The sequence below is a fragment of the Calypte anna genome, chromosome 7, assembly GCF_003957555.1.
Source record: "Calypte anna isolate BGI_N300 chromosome 7, bCalAnn1_v1.p, whole genome shotgun sequence".
NCBI lineage: Eukaryota > Metazoa > Chordata > Aves > Apodiformes > Trochilidae > Calypte > Calypte anna.
Genome location: NC_044253.1, coordinates 11557925 through 11577994, shown reverse-complemented (window position 1 = coordinate 11577994; position 20070 = coordinate 11557925). Strand labels below are relative to the sequence as shown.

The 20070-nt window shown below is 42.9% G+C and overlaps 1 protein-coding gene across 3 annotated transcripts in view; it reads right to left on the bottom strand.

Moving 5' to 3' along the window:
• Positions 1-5025: 5025 nt before the first annotated feature.
• The window catches only part of HSPBAP1 (HSPB1 associated protein 1), a 35677-nt gene continuing 20632 nt past the window's right edge, over positions 5026-20070 (bottom strand). Inside the window, exons 5-9 of one of the 3 annotated variants that reach the window (XM_030454272.1) lie at positions 17001-17172; positions 9525-9608; positions 8999-9073; positions 5802-5912; positions 5026-5613 (exon numbers count right to left, since the gene is read on the bottom strand). In XM_030454272.1, coding sequence (XP_030310132.1) covers positions 5056-5613; positions 5802-5912; positions 8999-9073; positions 9525-9608; positions 17001-17172 — 1000 coding nt within the window. In that variant the 3' untranslated portion in view covers positions 5026-5055. The remainder of the gene's footprint in view (positions 5614-5801; positions 5913-8998; positions 9074-9524; positions 9609-17000; positions 17173-20070) is intronic. The other 2 variants (XM_030454273.1, XM_030454274.1) reach the window with 2 other exon arrangements.

Here is a 20070-nt window from a genome sequence, read left to right as displayed (position 1 = left end):
CAGGTAAGCAGTAACAGGAGGATGAGGACAGCTGCATTACATGTGAGATTTGGTTGCAGAGCTCACGGGACACTTTTGTTCACTGCAGGGCTCTCCAGGTCCCTCAGTCCATGGGCTCTGGGAGGTCACAGAGGTCCTGGGTTTCTGACTGTGTGCCCAGAGCCTCTGGGAGATTTTCCCAAAATTTTTTCCCCATCCTTGACCCACAGTACCTGCCACCCCTGGTCCTCACTGCCCTATGGTCCTTTCAGAGCTCTGGATGCTGCAGTCCTGTCAAGCTGACTGTTCTAGCTCCCAGTCACCTCAGTAAGACTGACAAATCCCACCAGTTAGATGGAGAAATAAATGTCTAGCAGAGCATTCACCTGGCAGGCTTCAAAAAACACAGCTCCAAAATGTGTGGCTTTAGGCAGAGGTGAAAGCAATTGTCCCAGTGTGCCTTCAGCTGATGTGGCAACATCTCTCCTATCTTGCTAGGGGATCTTCACCAGGAGGGCAGAAAATCATGGTGCAGAAGAGATGAGCTCTTTTTCCTTACCCATTCACATAAAGCCCGTGGTAAAACCAGACCTCCCATTTGCCATGGTCTTTCCCCAACAGCCAGTGTTGTAGTAACACCAGAAATGTCAGGAAAGTTCCCCAAAGAGGAAGCCTGCCCGTGCCATAGACCCAAATAGTTCACATTTGTAGCCAAGAAACACAGCAAGGATCTTACTAATTGGCAAAAATACTGATTTGCAGCTCTGAATTAATTTTAAGCAATTAGCACTGTGGAAGGATTCTCTCTACCTCTTCAATATGCCATGTTTGCTAGTTAAAAGTTCAGTTTATGATTAATGCTACATCAGAACATATGTCACAGCTCTGCAATCTAGTTGCTCTGTGGCATCAAGCAAATGGAGCAAGAACAGAAGTCCTGGGAGATGTGAACATGGTGTGAAATAGTGCAGTGAAATGAAATGGTACCCTCTGAAATGTAGCAGGGAAGTTTTCAATGCAGGACTAAAACTCTGGTAGGTGTCACTGTCTGTGGTTTTCCGTTCCTGCTCTCCTGACAGGAAGGACTTTTAAATTTGAATATGGTTCTTTCTTTGCAGACAAGTAAAGTGCAGATCCCTTTAGGTGGGCGTTCTGCTCAGGGACAGCAAGTAGCAACACCAAACAGCTTAGGGGAGACAACCCGGAGCAGTCTGGGAACTGCTCTGTAAACCTAATTCTGGGGCAGGGAAGTCCCAGGATTTCCATCAGGCAGTGGGGGTGAATGGGGTAGACAAGGGGATGAATATGCTGGCCAGCCTGGTGGTGGCTCCATCTCAGCTGCTGTCATACCCACTGCTGCCAGTGAGTAGGGGAAACTCTCTTTTGGGGGAATGTTTTCTCTTAGTGGTTGTGGAGGGCTGGGTGCTGAGTTCCTGCTCTTTGTTGAGCCCCAGGCTGTCATCAGAGATCAGAAGTCATTTATTTTTAATACTATGAATATGTAGAAATTTGTCTGAGCTTCTCCACCCAGTGATCATGAATTTAGAAACGGTGTCAGAAATCATGGCACTTGGTATCCTGTGAACCAGGTCAGAGCTATAAATTTCCCTTATTGATGTGTGAGCCATTTGCCATACGTGACTTGCTGGATTTGTGGTCATTTCTCTCTCCACCCCCGTGTGCTGAGCGTTCAACTGAGATTTTATATTGCACCTCTGAGACATAAAGTCCTTCTGGTGCTTTTGCCTGGCATCCTAAACAGGCTGGCTCCCTCTCCTCCCTGTCCTCTCTGCTAATGGCTTTTGGCCACAGCCTGGCCCTTAAATCACGAGCTGCACCCAGACAGACACAAACCCTGCTGGTCCCCTGACAGGTTTCTGTTCGGGCGGTGAGTGATGCACTCCTGGGCTCAGCCTCGTGAGAACGGCTGCTTCTACACCCAGATCCAGATGCAGACCCTGGAGCCTGTGCCTGGGGGGTGAAAGTCCTCCAAAGGCCTTGGAAATGTTCAACAAAGGCAGTCATTCCACGTACAAAGGGAAAAAATGTTCAGTGTAGATGCTGTGGGGGGTGTATGATGCTGATCCGTGTGCCGGGAGGAAAGTTTGAGCTAAGGATGTTCCCACTGTGGAAGAAAGTGTTGCCATCTACCTCTTCCACTTTATGCCTGTGCTTCTCCTCCCTCACCTCTATCTCTTCTAGATATAAAAGCACTTTGATTGCAGGACTATTTTTCCTCAGCAAATTAAGAGGAAGCATTTGCAGCCTCTCCTCCCCTATGTAATTGCCCCCCGTCAGGTCCCAGCCCCTCTGGTCAGCCTAGGAGAGGAGCCCAGAGCAGCAGCAGGGTGGCAGCTCTGCTGAGATGCCCTCATGTATGGAAATGGGGCTGCCAGATGCTACAGATCTGTTCCCTCAGAGCCTGGTGAATCACTAAAGGCAGCAGATGTGACTAAGATGTTTCCTAAATAATTTTTAATCCTTTTGGCACAGCAGTGCCAACATATGAACTGTCTCAGTGGGACTGTTCATTAAATTCTGGTCTTTTTGCAGTGGTGCAACCCCAGTGAGACAGTTTGGTGTTTTAACATTCAACAAGGAAAGTGGATTTGCTCAGATGTGGCTGAGGGCTGCATCATGCCTGCAGGTTGCTACTGACAGTGACATCAGTGTCATCAGGGGCTGAGCCCAGTGAGAAGGACAGATCAGGACATTGAAACCTCCTGCTTCTGGGCCAACCACAGAGCAGGCGTGGCAGTCATTTCCATCTCGCAGTCATTTTCAAAGCCAAAGTCTCCACCAAACTCTACCACTTTGTTTCCCTCAGAGCTAAATTCTGCCCCATCCAGCAGCTGAAGTAACCCAACCTAAAAGGGCCCATCAGGATAAGGTTTCTGTGCTTGTTAAATGTGAACCTTTGAGCCTTTTCAATTTCCTCCTTTCCTAGTGTATTAGGAATGTGGTTGGTTGTTTTTTGTTTGGGTGTGTGGGGGCAAGTTTAAATTGCAAGGTTTCCTGGATTTCTGACCTGTTAGTGTATATCTAGAGCACTTACCATCCATTAGGGTCCTGCCAACTTGTAATCTGTATGAAAACAGAGAGAAGGCACCTTTTCAACTATAATTTGCTGGAAGGTGGTATTTGTGAAAACAGCACTAGCTTCATGTATTTAGTAAGGAATAGGTTCCTTGCATGATAGCTCCTTGCTTGATAGCAAAGGAAATAGAGGGCTGAGGGCTCTGGGTTATGAATGTGGATCAGGTTAATGTTGTAGGTGCTGGCAGATGTGAGCAGGTTTCACAGGAGTTGACCCAGAACCCCTCTGAAGCCATGGACAAATGCCATTCTGTTGCCATTGTAGAGGGAAAGCAGGAGTCAAGGGCATCCCCAAAGACCTCAGCTGCTTTCTTTTCAGTTTTCTTAAGGCCTTCATGTGCCATTTAAGTGTTAACCCACCTTCTTCCCGTTATTTTCAAGATCCACAACATTTTAATCCAAGGACCACTCAGCTTTCAAAAACAAATCCAAGGACTACTATGCCTTGAAGAAAGAATGGTTCTGTATGCAACCAGTCACAATCAAAACATCATTAAATTTTGGTTGTTATGGTAAAGAGCAGGACAGAGGCTAGAAAATAACAACTGTTTTGTATCATTCCTTAGAGATAGGGGACTGTGCTCATCTGGCTTTAAATAAATCATAACAGTAACTTCCCAATGGCCTCTTGTCTCTCAGCTTCAAGAGTTTCTGAACCAGCTGAAGGCTGCTTTCTTGCTAAGGGCTTTTGTCTCACTCCCTCCTGGAGCTTTCTGACACAACTTAATGCTAGTTTGTGAAGAAAACAGATGCATTAGTGAGTGCAGTGCCCCTTGGTTCAGATTTATTTGAACTTACCATTTTTTAAAAGGGTCAACTGATAATTTCTTGACCATCTTCCTTTAAGCGTGGTCAAGGGCTGCAGTCCACAGTAAGCAGTCCACCTTCTTCCAGTCTTAGTCCCTTCTGCTGTGTAATGACCTCCTGAGCCTATTACCAAGCCCTGCTTGGTACACCAGTGATGCTCCTCTGCATCTTCCCAGCCCTGGGAAGTGCCATGCTGAAGGACAGCACAGAAATGCTTTTTCAGCCCTCCAGCCACAGACCAGGTTTGGCAGCAGAGGGCTGGGAGCAAGTGCAGGGTTCAGCATCTCTGCTATGCCTCTTAAGGACTTGAGTTGCCCACCCTGAGACAATTAATCTTACTGCTGGGATGAGCCTTCCTCTCAGGAAGGTGCAAACTGTAATCCCTGTGCCTGTGGGGATGAATCAAGTCTATTACCTGAATACAGACATGAATCAAATGCATCAGCTTCAAGTCTGCTTTCCAATTCTGACCCAGCTGTGAAGGATTAAGTGCAGGATCTCTTCACTGCTGCTAAGCCACATCCATTCCCAGCAACTGCTGCTTCCAGGATTCACTGCTCTGATGGGCAATGTCTTGAGACCAGAGCTGGTTTGCCTGGGACTTGGGGCAGAGAGAGTGCTCAGAGTGAAGCTGTCAGTATAGTTGGGCTGCTCCAGTTTAAAAAGAGAAAAAAAGACAAACCAAAAGCAAACAAAAAACCACAAACAAACAAAAATTTGAACAAAACATGCAAAGAAAAACCATGCAAGAACATGATGCATTCTTTTCTGGTAGTTTATCTCTAGCAAACTTAATCCAGGAGGAATTAAATCCTATGCTGTTACCCCCTGAAATGCAGAGCCTGAATGTTTCTGCACAGCTGTCCCCACCCAATGCCAGAGTTGTAGAATGCTTTAAAGATCCCATTTGAACAGCAAGGTGGGATTATAACTGTGTGCTCTATTTTGTTCACAACATTGAGGAGCTCTCTGACTAAACACACCTTTCTCTTCCCAGCTCACATTAAGCAGCTTTTCTCCTTTCAGCCCAACTCGAATTTGCCATTTAACCATTAACTGTTTTGGTCTGTACCTAAAAATCATTTGAAATGAAGCATTCAATTATTACTCAATGTAAACATCCAGAACAAGGCTGCCATTTGATTATTTTAGAAATGATAAAGCACTCTGGAACTAAACTCTTGCTCTCTCCAACAGCAGCCGAGCCACTAAACTGATGACATGTGGATTAACCACACACTCCAGCAAATCATTGGTAGAAAGGGCTGTTTGTGAGGCATTTGGACTGCCATCTGAATCTGTTTGATGTGCAGGTTTGTCACAGTCATTACTCATTACCAATTGCTTCTTGGTGCAGTGTGATCTTCCAGAATGTCCTCTGTCATTTTCATGGAGAAGATCTCTACTGTCACTTCTAACTGCAGTGGCACCCACTGAGCTTATTTCTTGGGACTGTGGTAAAACTTGAACAAGATGAGGCCCAAAAGGCATTTTCTGCAACTTTTCTGCTGTAAATGTTGACAAGCCAAATTCGTGGGTTGGTAATCTGCAGCTCTCTGGTTCACAGCCAACTTCCCTTTTCTTCCTCTTGCATGAGGTGCTTGTCCTTTGCTCTGTAGCACTGCTGCTGGGATGTGCCTGCTCTGGGACATCTGTCTTTTGACAGCTGAAATATGCAGATACTGCTTTATTCAGGTATTGAAGATTGGTTTCGTGGGATGTTGCCTCAACCTAGGAAAACACCCAGGATACACTCAGTTAAAAGGAGATGTTTCAACTCAGTGTTGCATGGTTTACTTTTGCTATGTGAGGGGAAGGAATTAAAAATTCTTAGGCAGCAGAAAGACTTGGAGGGAGCTAAGCAAAATGTCAGTAATTATCTGTTATTGCTGCTATAATGGGAGAAAGATAAGGCTTACCTCTGTGGGATTTAGCCAAAGATCTTCATCACTGGGATTTTCTGCTGATTTTATGGCACATACCAGCATTCGAGTTATTGCTTCTTCGACACGGGCCTCATGATCTGCATCCTGCCTCAGGGAAAGAGAAGGAAGAAGTGTTTGGAGATAGGTCAGCACTTGGGTCACTGCAGAAGCATGGAAGGTTTTGCGAAACACTAAATAGATGGCCTTGGTTTGAAAGCCATAGTTGTGTAGCCTTTTGGTGCTCCTACACATGCATACAGCCCCTACATGAGTAACAGCACAGGCTTTGGAGTGACTCATCTGAGATCCTACTCATCTGAGTAAGGATTGAGGAAAGGATTCTAGTATGCATATATGATTTTTTCCTTACCAGTGTTCTGTTGATTGAATCTGGTGCTTGAATTGAATTATAATGCAGTGTTAGCATTTAATTCATGCATGCATTTATGGAGCTCTCCAGAACTAGAAGGACCATCTAAGTACATCCTACATCTGGGTAGGAACAACACCAAGTAATAGTACAGGTTGGGGACTGAGTTCTTGAAGAGCAGCACAGGTGAAAGGGAGCCAGGGGTGCTGGCAGACAGAAGAATGAGCATGAGCCAACAATGTGTCCTGGTGGCCAAGGAGGCAAATGGCATCCCGGGGTGCATTAGCAAGGAGGTGGTTTGTAAGTAGAGAGAGGTTCTCCCCCCTCTGTATTCTGCCCTGGTGAGGCCACATCTGGAATATTGTGTCCAGTTCTGGACCCCTCAGTTCATGAACGACAGGGAACTGCTTGAGAGAGTCCAGAGCAGAGCAACCAAGCTGATTAAGAGAGTAGAACAACCCCCTTATGAGGAAAGGCTGAGGGAGCTGGGTCTCTTCAGCTTGGAGGAGAATGAGGGGTGACCTCATTAATATTTATAACTACGTAAAGGGAGAGAGCCAGGAGGATGATGCCAGGCTATTCTCAATTATGTCCAGTGATAGGACAAGAGGCAACAGATATAAACTTAAGCATAGGAGGTTCTATATAATCACAAGGAAAATTTTTTTTACTGTAAGGGTGACAGGGCACTGACACAGGCTGCCCAGGGGGACTGTGGAGTCTCCTTCTCTGGAGTCATTCAAAACCCACCTGGATGCTTTCCTATGTGACCTCCTGTAGGTGATCCTGCTCTGGCAGGGGGGGTTGGACTCGATCTTATGAGGTCCCTTCCAACCCCTAACTTTCTGTGATTCTGTGAAGTACATGGCAAATTTCATACATCTACATATTCTGCCTGATTTAAGTACTTAAAACACATGGGATGTTACAGCAAGGCACCAACTATCTGGGGGCTACAGAGGCACGAAAGAGTCTTAAGGGAAAGAGTCTTAAGGAAATTTAGGAAATATTTTGTATAACAATCGCTGACATACACCTGCAGCTTTAAATATCAGCAGAAGGAAAAACATGTTTCCTCTGAAAGCTCTCCTGCAAAACTAAATACTAACTGGTTCTTTATTTTGGGCCTTCACCCTTGTGCAGCTCGGTACACCCAGTTTAGGGTGACAGAACAAAACTTTATAGGATCTTTTTAAGCTTTCCTGTGTACTAAACTGAATTTCTTGCATGAGGAAGGGAAGAGTATTCAGAAGGATACAATAAGACTCCAAATGAGTTGGGTGGTACAGTTATTTCAATGACAAATGCCTAGGAGTGGGTAGGTAAATTTGTTTTCATTGCGATACTTAGGCACACAAGTTTGGGAAGAAAGATGTAACCTTGTCAACCCACAGCCTAAAACTGCCTAATTGTGGCTCTGGGGAACATGTCAAGAAAACCATGCCTCTTGCTAGCAATTCATTCTGGAATTCTGAGCAGAATTTGGGATAGAAGCAGGCAGAAGTGCTCCTACTGTTTTGTGGGTTTGGATGGCTTATTAATGGCCAAAATAACAAGGCACCAAAATACACAGTTTGGTTATCTACAAGCAGAAATTATTTAAGGTGTTGCACTGTTGGTATTTACCCTGATCTGCTGAATAACTGTACTGATTGCACAAGAATATGTTAGGAAGCAATGAATACTTTGAGTAGCTCACATCCAGCTGAAAACAAATTAAACTTCCACTCTCAAGTCTTGCCAATATAATTAATGGTTTCACTAGGGCTATAAATGTTGGCATGAGTCACATCTGTCAATATGAAAGCAGCTGCTTATAGCTGTAAGCAAGAACTACTTGATTTGGTCATGGAAATGTTCTCAGTACTGTCTTTTAGCATAAATGTCAGAATTTATTTTCATGGATGGATTACCCGGCACCTAAAAGTGCTCCTATCATCAGCTGTAGGGGTAATTCCTGTAAAGAGCATTCACCTGGGTTACAATAGCTATACTTGTTTATGGCAGCTTTTGATATTTGGGGAAGGGGAATGTCTGTGTTTTTCATCGGCAAGATCCAGCAAACTCTCTGCTGCTCATGATGCCATACATATCACTATTTGCCCTTGCTATCACCAAATGGGATCTTGGTGGCTTCTGTAAGATCTTGAAGGCCAGAAAGGCCATGGGGTTTAGCTCCACTGTTTTTTTTTCTTATATCACATAAGAACAGCTGGAGATGCTACAGCTCATGCACCAACCAGGAGCCTCCCAGCCTGGCACAACTGAGCCAGCCCTGAGCTGCTTCTCCAGAGGGGGATGATTTCTGAGGCACAGCTCAGTGTCCCAGTGTGTGTGTTGACATTAGGGTCTTTCCAAGCCTGGGGCATGCAGCCAGTTCCTCTGAATTACCTCAAAGGCTTCTCAAATTTAAGGCAGGCTTAAATGGTTGCTCTAAAACATTGTCGGTGCTTTCTCTGGCACTGGATACAGTCTGACTGTACTTAGGGCTATGCAAGAACTCAGTATGGGCTGTGGTTCTGCTGTTCTTTCTACATGGTCTCATCTGGAAAATTTCTGCATGAGGGAAACACCCCAAGTGAGTTTCTCTGCTCTGCAAATGCTTGGTTTTGATGTTGCTATGAGAAAAGTAACGTGTGGTCCTCGAACAGCAGCTGAATGTATGTGTTCATACCCCTGGGGTTTTCCAGTCTAATAAAGGCTTAAAAAAATAAGAAAAAAGCAATATGTATTTTAGTGAGGCAGCTTTCACAGGCCATTTCAAAGGGTCTTTTTTTATATTAAGCTAGGATTAATGATAAAGTAATTTGAATGAGAAAACCTTCTGGAGCATTGAGATGATATCCCTGGAACCATCCCCTACACACTGGTTAACATGAGGAAGAAAAATCAAAGCCTGGGGAAAAGAAAATTAATTAAATACTTGAGAAAATCCAACTCCAGGCAAATCAAAACTATCACAGAGAATTGATAATTCAAAAATCCTCTACCAGCCTCTTCCTATCACATTAACCTGATTTAAATTCTAATATAGCTTTGCATGTAAGCACGTGCTTGTGGTGAAGTTGCTGTTTTGTCATTCCCTATTCAGCACCAAGCTAGTTAGTTCATAAGAAATTACATATGAAAAGTTTTAATTGTTGCCTGATTAAGGTAAACATGCATATGATTTCTGGTGAACTGGGGCTTCAGATCTAGGACCTTGGAAGGTTCTTCAGGAAAAACTGTCTCCATATGGGCTCTTCACTCCCCACCCTCTGAATACAGTACACCCAGTAGGGCAGAAGGCACAAAAGTCCAAGCAGATCTGGAAGTGCTACATCACCATGACATAAAAAGGAAGATACCAATTCAATCCATGAGTTTACGCTGACAGTGATGGGATCAATGGATTCCACATAGTGCCACCAGTGCCTTGGAACCAGCAGGACCTGGAATTGGAAACACTGCATTAGGGTATCGGCAGAAGCCTGACGAATGCTAAGGTATTTTAATTAATGTGATGTGAGATGCAGAGGCAGAATAGGGTGGGAATAAGCCAAGGAATAAGGGTGGGAGTTGATCTTTATGTCTTTCTTATAAAAAGCCTCTTCTCAAGACTTAAATGCCCACTCTCTCCTCCCTATAGTATCAATATTCTTCTGTGAGAAGTGGACAGAACTACCAGAACTACTTCTCATCCAAACTCCTCATGGGAGGCAGGATTGTAATCTCATAACTGCTGTAGCTAAGCAAGGTTCGGCCAAAGGGAATTCCAAAGGGAATGCAGCTGGGGCAGCAGTAGAGCAGGGCTTTAGAGGAAGTTTCAGCCAAACAAGAATTCTTTTGTAGACTCCAGCTGAGTGGACTTCCCAGTTCATTTAGAAGGACTGCCAGCTGGCCTCCCCAAAACACAGGTATTCTAATGCTCATCTGGGTGATTAACAATATATAGCTTTAATTCTGGTAAATAATTACTAGTATTAAAATTGTCACTTTTAGTAGATAGGGTTTTAAAAGAAGGCAGCCCAGAAGTCATGACAATCAAGCTTGGATCAGAGCTTTACAACTACATCAGGATGATAGCTGTGACATAAAATTGATTCTAACCCACTGCTTTTATGGTACGAAGACATTAATATTGTTTTGATGATAGAGTACAAGCTTTACAGATTACTGAACATTAGATTAACATAGAGCTATCAAGAAAAGCATAAAAGATAGTTTCTGACAGGGAATAAAAATGGTCAGAAATGGGGAAAAATTTACACTTCAGAATGGGCAAAAGTGAAGCAATGATCCGTATCTGATTAACAGATAATTCTTTCTCTTGGTAGATGCAAATTGCTTAAAAGAATGTCCTGCTACCTAGGCAGACCTGTGCTTCATTACATCAAAACTGTGCCAGTGTGAAAATGTCTGCATAGGAAACAATGACTGTGGTCTTAGTCCTGCAAATACAGGACAGTCAGAACAGAGTAATTTTTGGGCCACAGGATAAAATGTTCTCTACAGGTTTCATTTTAAGGCAAACAGAAAAGCATTGGCTCTCAGAAACATTTGGAAATTGTGCTTTAGCCCAGTACAGCATAAAATGCAGAAACTCAATCCATAGAGGGCCATTATGTATAAAACATCACCAATTAAGTTATTCTTAAACATCCAAAAGTGTTGGAAAACCTACACAGACTGAAGCTATAACATGTTTTCAACACAGAACAAGTTTCAGAATGGTGCTTTGAAAAGTGTCATTACATTAAACTAACTAAACTCATAGCTGCAATGAGTTTATCTGTTACCAAGTGTTTGCCCACATTTCATTGACTGCAGAATCACTCAAAACCCCCACTCATCTGCTCCACAGAGGACCTCATGCTGCACCCTGTTAAAGAGCCTGGGGGCTGTCCAAATGATGGGATACTGATGAAGCTTGGAAAAGTTTGGTGTACAGCAGAAGGCAGCACAGCTTCTGCAGAAAGTAGCTGCTTCCAACAACAGGGTCCTTACTGTGAGATTTGTGTAGGAACAAGCTGGAGAAGTGCATGAAGGCACCAGGGAGCTGGGGAACAGCGATGAGGGAGTAGGTAGCAAGAGGCAAATTAGGGGAAGTGCATAAATGTTTCAGGAAGAGGGGCTGCCTGGTAAAAACAAGATGGAAATGAGGAAGGGAATGTGCTGGTGCAACGTGATTCCTGTGCAATGCAGAGACAGAATTGCTTTGGAAAGAGGAGGTGTAGCTAGGAGGAAAATACAATCCCCCTGAACAGTTCAGCCTTTTCAAACCAAAGGCGATGTCATGGTTTTAACACACGAGGACAGGTGAGTAACTTGGCTTTTGGAGAGACTTAACAGCTTTTACTTGCCAGCAGGTTTAGGGTAATAACTGCAAAGCTGATGTAATTTATAGCAGAGCTACAGAGCTGTGACTCAGAAGCAAAAGAGGTACCATAAAGATACTTGCTATCCCTCTTTTATTTTTGGGCAAGCTTATGCTTGTTAAAATAAGATTTATGGCAGCAAGAAAATGGAAACTACAAAAAAGCAAAAGGACTTAAAACTTCAAGCAAGATGAAGAAATGGGGGAAAAAAGTAATTAAAAATGCAAGATACAGCTGGCAAAAGCGCAGCAGAACTAATAAATGACAGAACAAAACCTCAGATCCAGCAAAAAGGAGTAGGATTCTTCTACCTTTACAAACTCGTGTTTTCCTAGGTTTGCAAACTAGAAGCAAAAAACCCATCCCATTGCAAAATTAACAAAAAAATCAGCACCACTGCCCCCAGCTATCAATTTCACCATAAAATAAATCAGTCTTCCATATGTTTATGAAGATGGGACACAGATTTAGCAACAGCTGAAACTACATTTCAAGAGGAAATGTGAAAGTAAGCCACAGTGAAATAATGCACACAAAATGGAGCAAACATTTTACTGGGAAAATGTGAAGTGCAAAAGCAAGACAGAACTATTCCAAGCTAAGAGATAATCTTCTACTAGCTGCTTTCCACAGAAATATCCAGCTTTGTGAGCTGGGACCGTACTGATCTGAACAGCACCCAATCGGATAATTTTATTATTTAGGCAAGGATAGCGGATGAAGTCAAGAGTAGGACACAAGTCCCAGAAAAGATAAAAAGACATTCTGGTTGTAATGGGAGGAAGAAAACCATGAGAACAGTTGGGAGAGCAAGTGGAGCAATGTACAGCACAGAGAACAGAATGGGTTTAAATTCTCAGTGGACATGATTAACTTGATACAGTGCAACGGGAGGGCAAAGGTGGAATTGCTTCAAAAAGAGAGTATACCCCGAAGTGAAATGTTATACCAAGAAATTCCTGCTCATTAGGAAAAGGTATTCAGGTAAATGTACAAGAAAGGGAAGCACTGAAGAACACCATTGTGATGGGAATGAAAAGATGGGGGCAATGGGGAGCTCAAGCAAGTCCCAGAGCTGCTTGCGACCCTGGAAATCCAAAATAAAATATATAAAGGCACAGTCAGCTCTGTGGGAGCTCCACAAGGGGACTCTGAGACCTCAGCCACCCCAGCTGGTGCTTGGGTGCTAGGAAGGTGTTTCTTACCCTGCCTCCCTCCTCCAGCCCAAGCTGGGGTCTTCCCAGCCACAGAAACTGAGCAGATCCCTGGGGCTGTGAGCAGGGAGGGACAGGGCTGTCACCAACCTGTGTCTGCAGGGACCCCAGTGAGGGATGGAGGGAAGCTCAGGGAAGAGGTGGAAAACTGGCAGCTTTCACCTTTGGTTTGCTTGACTTTTTGGGCACTTGTAGGGTTCTCCATGTATGTCACCAGTTCTAGAGTAAATTCGACTCCTGGACTTTGCCTCTTCTGTGGTGGAGATGATAGTTCCATCATGACATGAAAGTTTTTTTTCTTCCTTCCCCAAAACAGAATTATCAACCATGTACTGTGTATAATGCTGTGGGGACAACTTTGAACTCTCCTTTACAAAAATCACTTAAACTCTCCAGCAAAAGAAGTTTTGCACTGCAACTCAATTTAAAAAGTATTTTGAGTTGGAGCGTGTAATTGTCTTTAAAAACGTTTTAATTACTTCATTTCCTGACTTACTACAGCACTTGTTTTTGGTATTAATTGTATTTTCTTGGTTATTCAGACTCTCCCCACTTTAAGCCCTATTTGAAGTTCTCACAACCTTTCTTTAAAGGTGGCACGTAGGGAAATCCCTCCCTGAAGATTTCTGCTCCTTCTGGGTTGGGTTAGAAGTCAGAGGTTTGCTTGTGCTGCTGAGAGCTCTGGATGCCCAGAAGGATCCCATGGTGGGTGAGATACCACAGGAAGAAAAAACCTTCCAGCTATACACAGGAACTCAGTGTTGTGGACACAGACTGAGGTGTGTTTCTTTAGCCCTTCAGGAGGCAGATAAGTAAAAGCAGGGGAGGAGAGCTTCTGAGCAGCAGACCACGTTGAGAGACAGCAAGCAGTAGTGTTGATGTTTTTAAAAATATTCTCTCCCCACCCTGTGACAACGTTTATCAAAGCTGGAAGGGAGCATCCTCCTCAGACTCAGTGTGCCTTTGAAACTACCACAATTAGGCCTTTACTTGAACCTGTGGTGTCTGGACCTGCACTGGGGCTTCTCTGGCTCCAGGCTGCACCTGGGACAGTGCCAGGGAGCAGCTTGAGCTCTAACAGCTTGAGTCCTGGTGGGGGAGCAGGAGAGGGAATGGCATTGCTCGTGGGACCCCAGTGTGTAAGGTGCTTGTTCCTCGTGTCTGGAGTCTCATGTGTCTACCTTCTGACAGGCTGAGATGTGCTTTCTAATCTTTCTGTCATTGTCTAGTTATAGGGATTAAGAGGAAGACAGATGAAAAGCAATTACATTAGCAAGCAGGAAGGAAGCAAGAAGCTGCTGAGAAGTGGGGCAGAGGAAGGAATGATCAATGGTTTTGTATTTGTACAGCATCTCAAGATTTTTGTGGGTGGTATTCATCTCTTCTATTTTTAATCATGAAAAAAAGTTAAGCATCTATGTGCGTAGGCTCCTTTTATAGCCTGTGCTGAGAGACAAGATGGGATGAATGTTCCTGCAGGACTGCAATTGTGTCAGAGAGGGAGGATGGGTTGCCTTGTAGAGGTGCCAGGTTCTTCCCACTGATGGCAGACAGGACATCTGTCCCAGATGGGGGTGAGGGTGGTGGATTCTACCTTAACTATCTTAACACTTGTCCCAGAGTGTGGGGTGGAAGATACTAGAACAGACATGTTTTGCCCCATTTGCAATCTTTCAAGTAGAATTTGTATATTTGTGAAAACAATGAAGGTGTTACTAGAAATATTGAAGAATTTTTGAACAAATAAAACAAAATACAAATGTCTTGGGAGAAAAATCACTCCTTCAGTGAACACAAATCCAGAGCAGTTACTCTCCTGCTGCACACTTACCACTCAGTCTTGCAACCACCACTGTCCAGGTCCAAATATTTATAAGAAGTCCCTACATTTGTGTGACACAATTTTAGCTTGTAACTTTGTGGATATAGTCATGTAAAGGTGCACACGCTTGAACTACTCAGCTGCCTATTTAATAAGTTAGCTATTCAAATGTTGGCATAATTTGTATCAAGAACAGGTCATATGTATGACCACAAGTTGTGTTAAGACCTTTGTGGAAATGTGTCTGATAAATACTGGGCAAACAGAGGATGAAATCTCACCAAACCTAAAGTCTTGGCCAATTACCAGAATTCATAACAGAGATTGACCTCTGAACAATGAAAGGGCACAAAGGATGCCATCGAAGCATGCATTATGCATTGGTACAAAGTTAGATGAAGAATTCTGCTTTAAAGCCTTAAATGGTTGTAGAAAAATGGCTTGTAGCAATCAATGTCCAGAAGGTGGCATTAGCCACATTAAATTGTTGATATTCAAAGCTGCACTCACCCTACATGCAGTTCCTCTCCTGACTACACCTTTGTCTTTATTTTTCAACCCTTTACTGTTACAATATCTAATCCACAATGTTCTGTGTACCCTCTGGGAAGGAGTGGAGATGCTATGTTTTATCACAAAGCTGGCTACAAATTCTGCAGTAATTGTATTAATTCCATTTGAAAACCACTGTAAAGGCACAGATCAATACTGGTTTTATTTAGGGATCCTCTCCCTTGTTAGCAAAGGAGTTCTTTTAGGTCATTCCTTTCCTCTCCACCAAAAAGCAGCAGTCCCTGCCAACTGCCCCATGAGCTTCTGGATGAGATGCTGGAAAACACCACCCATAAGGGGCTGATAAAATCAATGAAGGCAACATCTCACTGCTCCATCATTGCCTCTACATTACTTTCCCTCCAGAAATCTAAACAGTATCTCCTCCGTGGCAATGCAAACAACTTGTTTTACTGAGCTGGCTCAAGATCTTTGTTCCTAGCATGATTAATTTGTAATTGTTTTAAGCCTAATTAAAATTAAGATCATATTAACAGTTCACTACCATATTTGATCACTCCAAAGGAGATTATAAATTGAAATAGTGTTGGGGATTGTGGATAATGCATGCTGAGTGGATGTGGCATTTTTATAAATAGTAAAAATTTGTTCTTTGTGCTTTAAGTTATTGAACACTGCAACTTTACAAAGTGCAGAATGAAAACCCAACCATTTGCTTTAGTATATGCAATATATAAAATTTGCTTTAGAATACGCATAGTAGCTAATGCAGTACAAACAATGAAGGTTGATCACAGATTCCCCATTTACAACTGCAGGAGTAGAAAACTATACTCTTCCCACTTGATCAATATCATCTTCTTGCTGGAAACTCCTGTGCTGCTCCAGTCTGCCATCCCACCAGTTCACAGGAGTGCCCTTTACTTTGCTGCTTCAAAATTATCTGGATTGACAGAAATCCATTCTTTAAATTTTTGCAGACAACTGGGTTATGCCAGTGAGAAGCAAAGGGGCATCTCCAAAAGTCACCTGAGCTTGCAGGTCAAAAGAGGTGAAAACATCTGGTAAGAGAATGGTGAAAAGGCCCTAAAAATAGCAGCTCCAGAGTCTTAAGTGGCAGGAGCAATGAACATTGCAAAATTCCTTTGGAAAGGCCTGACAGTTTGAGATGCACAGGAGTGCTTCACAGGGACACGTGCTGCTGAAGAAAGGAAAAAGGGCAATTCAGACTCTTAATGCAGAGCATGCTGACTAAACAAAGGAGGACACTATTTACAGCAGGAGAGGAAGAATTTAGAGGTGTGAGTCCTGCTCTCATCCTGCTGTTGGCTGTATGGCTGCAAGGCAGGCACTTAAAACTGAACTTTCTAAGTAAAATAGGGTTAATAATATCCTTCCATCCCTGTGAAGCACCGCGTAACCTCTGAATGGCTTTTGCTGGAGATGCAAGTATCATAATTATAACACTCTGCTATTAAAGCAACAAGTGGGGCCACTGTTACCTGGTGAAGGTTATTCACTATCAAAACATGAGTTTCTTTTGCTGGCTCTACATGCTCATTAATCAAATGCATGTTCTGGAACATACTGGTTTCAGTATAGATGGGTTGGAGCACTGTTCAAGAAAGTTCTAAAGCAGACAAGTTGGAGGTGGTAGCAAGAACTGTGATGGAATTAGGCAGCTGATTGAACAAACTTGCCAAAGGTTTGTGGTTTATGTACAAAAAAGGTCAGTATATTAACTGTGAGCAAAGCAAGTTCCTCTGCTGATAGAAATGTTTCAAGCCTGAGTGCAGAGTATAGGGAGGGGGAAGTTCTAAGGTCAATTTAAGATGTCCTAGGCCTTAATTAGCCAGTTAAAAATTTTACTAGAATCTTTGAAGTAATGAGAGAATGAGAATGGTATGAGAATGGTACCTGTCCTGGGCTGAGTGTAACCACATGGGCTGTTGTGTTCTTAAACTGAGGAAAGCGTTTCAGATCAGGGTTGGCAACGTTGACTTTGCTGAATACACTGGATTCCTCATAAGGAATCCTGGTGGGATAAAGGAAACTGGTGTCACTAGGTGGGAAGAGGTGCCATCTTTTCCTGAAAATAGAGAGAAGATAAAAATGTATTCAGTGCATGTCAGTTACAACAAAGAACTAAAGGCAGTAGCAGGGTTTTCAATAAAACATAAATCTGCCTGGCTGTGTGAATCTCCCACGCAGTGAGAACACAGGCAGTGCTTACAGGCTGTCTCCTAAAGTGTTTTTAAAATATTCCACTTTTTAATTTTCTAACTGAAAAGATTTACAGCTTCTCGCAAATTATTTTTAAAAGGAAGATAAAATTTTAAACAAGCTCTCCCATCTGGTTCCTCCTTCCTCTCTATAACAGAGTAACACACAGCATTTACAGATGCTTAGAGCATTAAAAATTGTTTTATAAATTAGGGGAAATATTTTTATTAGAGAGAACATACCCTCAGTCACTGAATGACTATTTGCTGCACCCCTGTTTGTTTTAAAAGGAGGGTATTATGTGTGTAGAATGGAAACAGTTAAGGGGTATGGACATTATCCTCTGTTGCCTGTCATCACCTGCAGTACTTTTTTGGTTGTTAGTCATAAAACTCTATTTTCAGTAAAACTCACCTCAATGTTCCTATGACACAGATAAGGCCTAAATAGAACTAGAGCCCACCCTAGACATAAGTATCCTGAAACATCTGTATTTCTGGTGTTACCACTACCACACAATGAAAATGTGGCTTGCATGGGCCACTGTGACTGAGCTGACTAAATGCCAAGATGGAGCTGGACTGGGTCGTTCTGCTCACAAGGGCACTTGTGTCCTGGGTTACTCTGTGTGTGCCCAAATAAGAGGCTCAACCCACTGCAGTGCAGAGCTGAGACATGGACCTTGTCCCTATTTCAGTGACACAGAGCAGATCAAAGAGAAAAAAAAGGTATATGCCAGAACTGGTGGTGCCAGTTTTATGGGTACTTATAAATGAAATGCCTTAGCAGGTACATATGTTATTTAGAAATAGGAGTTTTATATGGCAGTACTTTAGGTAATGGAAATAGGCAGAACTGAATAAGGGAATTTATTACATTTAAGAGGTGCCAGACAAGCAGTACAACAATAACCCATGCACTAAGAATGGAAAAGTAAAGGTAGCCCTTTGCAGCACAGTTGGACAGTTTGAGCAGCTCTCTTCTTTGCTTCAGACTTTAGTGAGACCTTTCCTTTTTGTCCTTTTCTTTGGTACTCACTTCTTTGTTTTTGCCTACTGCTTCTGGTTGCCAGTATTAAGTCACAGACCTGAAAATAGGAGAAAAGCAGCTAAAAGCAGCAACAAAAAGAAAAAGAGAGGAATAGCAGGATAGCCAGAACTGCAGAGACTGACACAGATGGAAGTGCCATTGGATACTGACATTTCTTGGTAATTACCAAAGCTACTGCAGAGTGGGAGCCCAAAAAAAATAGTCCTCCTGAAACTCAAGGTGCATTACAAATTTATTTTGCTCTCCAAACTACAACCTCTGAAATGGTAGAGAATAACAATGTTAGGAGGCTCAAGAGTTAATCTTGCAGGCTCATGTCAAAGAAGTATCATGTAGCAAAAAATTAAGAAGCCCAAGGGATGCAAGGAGGAAATTCAAGATAGCAACAAAGTGCTGAGGAGTCCTCCCTGACTTTCCTGCAAAGACAAATCTATTTAAGTTTAGCATAAGCTTATAGTCTGTTACAAAGCCTGTCTTGTTTGTGAGTCTCAAAGGGGAATCTTTTTGCTCTCAAGAAGCACAGAATTCACAGGCTTGTGGAAGTTTGCAATCTATTTATAGGCTTTGTTCTCTAGAGGAAAACAACTTTGTCTTTTCAGGCCATGCAAAGGCTTTAGGCTTCTTTCCCTGAGAGAACAACGATTTTGTTCAGCCAGAGGGGGAGGAAGTGTCTCGGGCAGGTAGGCAAAATCACTCTGCAGTGCTGGAACTATGGCTCAAGCTCAACACTTGAATGTAGAGACCAAAGATTCAGGGCAGGTATCTGATCTGTGAGATTACTGTACTTATTTAGCACACCTAGCAATAAGGTGGCACCTTAGAAGATATATAGGCATGGAAGTCTCAATGCAAGTTTTCAATGCAATTTCTGTCTCCTTAATACACTGAAGGGTCTGGATTTCAGTGCACAATGCTTACTGATGCAATCTCAAGCCTGCAGGACTGGCTGCAGCAAAGCACAGTGCTGAGGGCTTCCAAAGTGCCTCTGCTGCATTCACACAGGGATCTTAGGGCTGTTTATCAAGGAGGAACAAAAACCTTCTTGAGAGCTGAACAGGGTTACCCTTCCTACAGGTAAAATGATGACAAATTCATTGGCCTCAGGCCTTAAATCCAGTCAGTCTGTGGCACTGCCCAGCATAGAAGTCAGCGTATTTGCTTACCAGTCCTGCACCTTAATCACGAGACCACCATGACTTGACTGGTCTAATAAAAGACATAGTAATTAATCACACTAAAATCCCACTGGCAAATTCTTCCACTAAACACTACCGAACCTAACAAATGCACGCAACTTGTTTTGTTACTCTAGCATTACTCTAGCAATAATAGATAACAAAATCCCCCTCAGGCCAATATAGAAGGAAAGAGGAAAAGAAATACAGCATGCAAAATATATAGAACAAAGCCACATGCCTGCCAAATTAGTTTGGAATCTCAAGTGTCCTTTACAACTTTGCACACAGCTGGTTGCTCCCATCCTGATATCACCCTTTTAAATTAATGCTAGCAGGCTATTAGAGGCTCTTGCACAGAGAATATTGTAAAAGTCTACAGTAGTTTCTTTCTATTTTGTTTCTGGGCATTTTATTTTTAACTCTTTAACTCCTAATTCCAAATTTCTGAATTCATAACTATTAGGAACATTAAAATGTTTATTATTGGACCAAACAGCACAGATTACAAAAGGTCTCCCTCAAACATAAGAAAATAA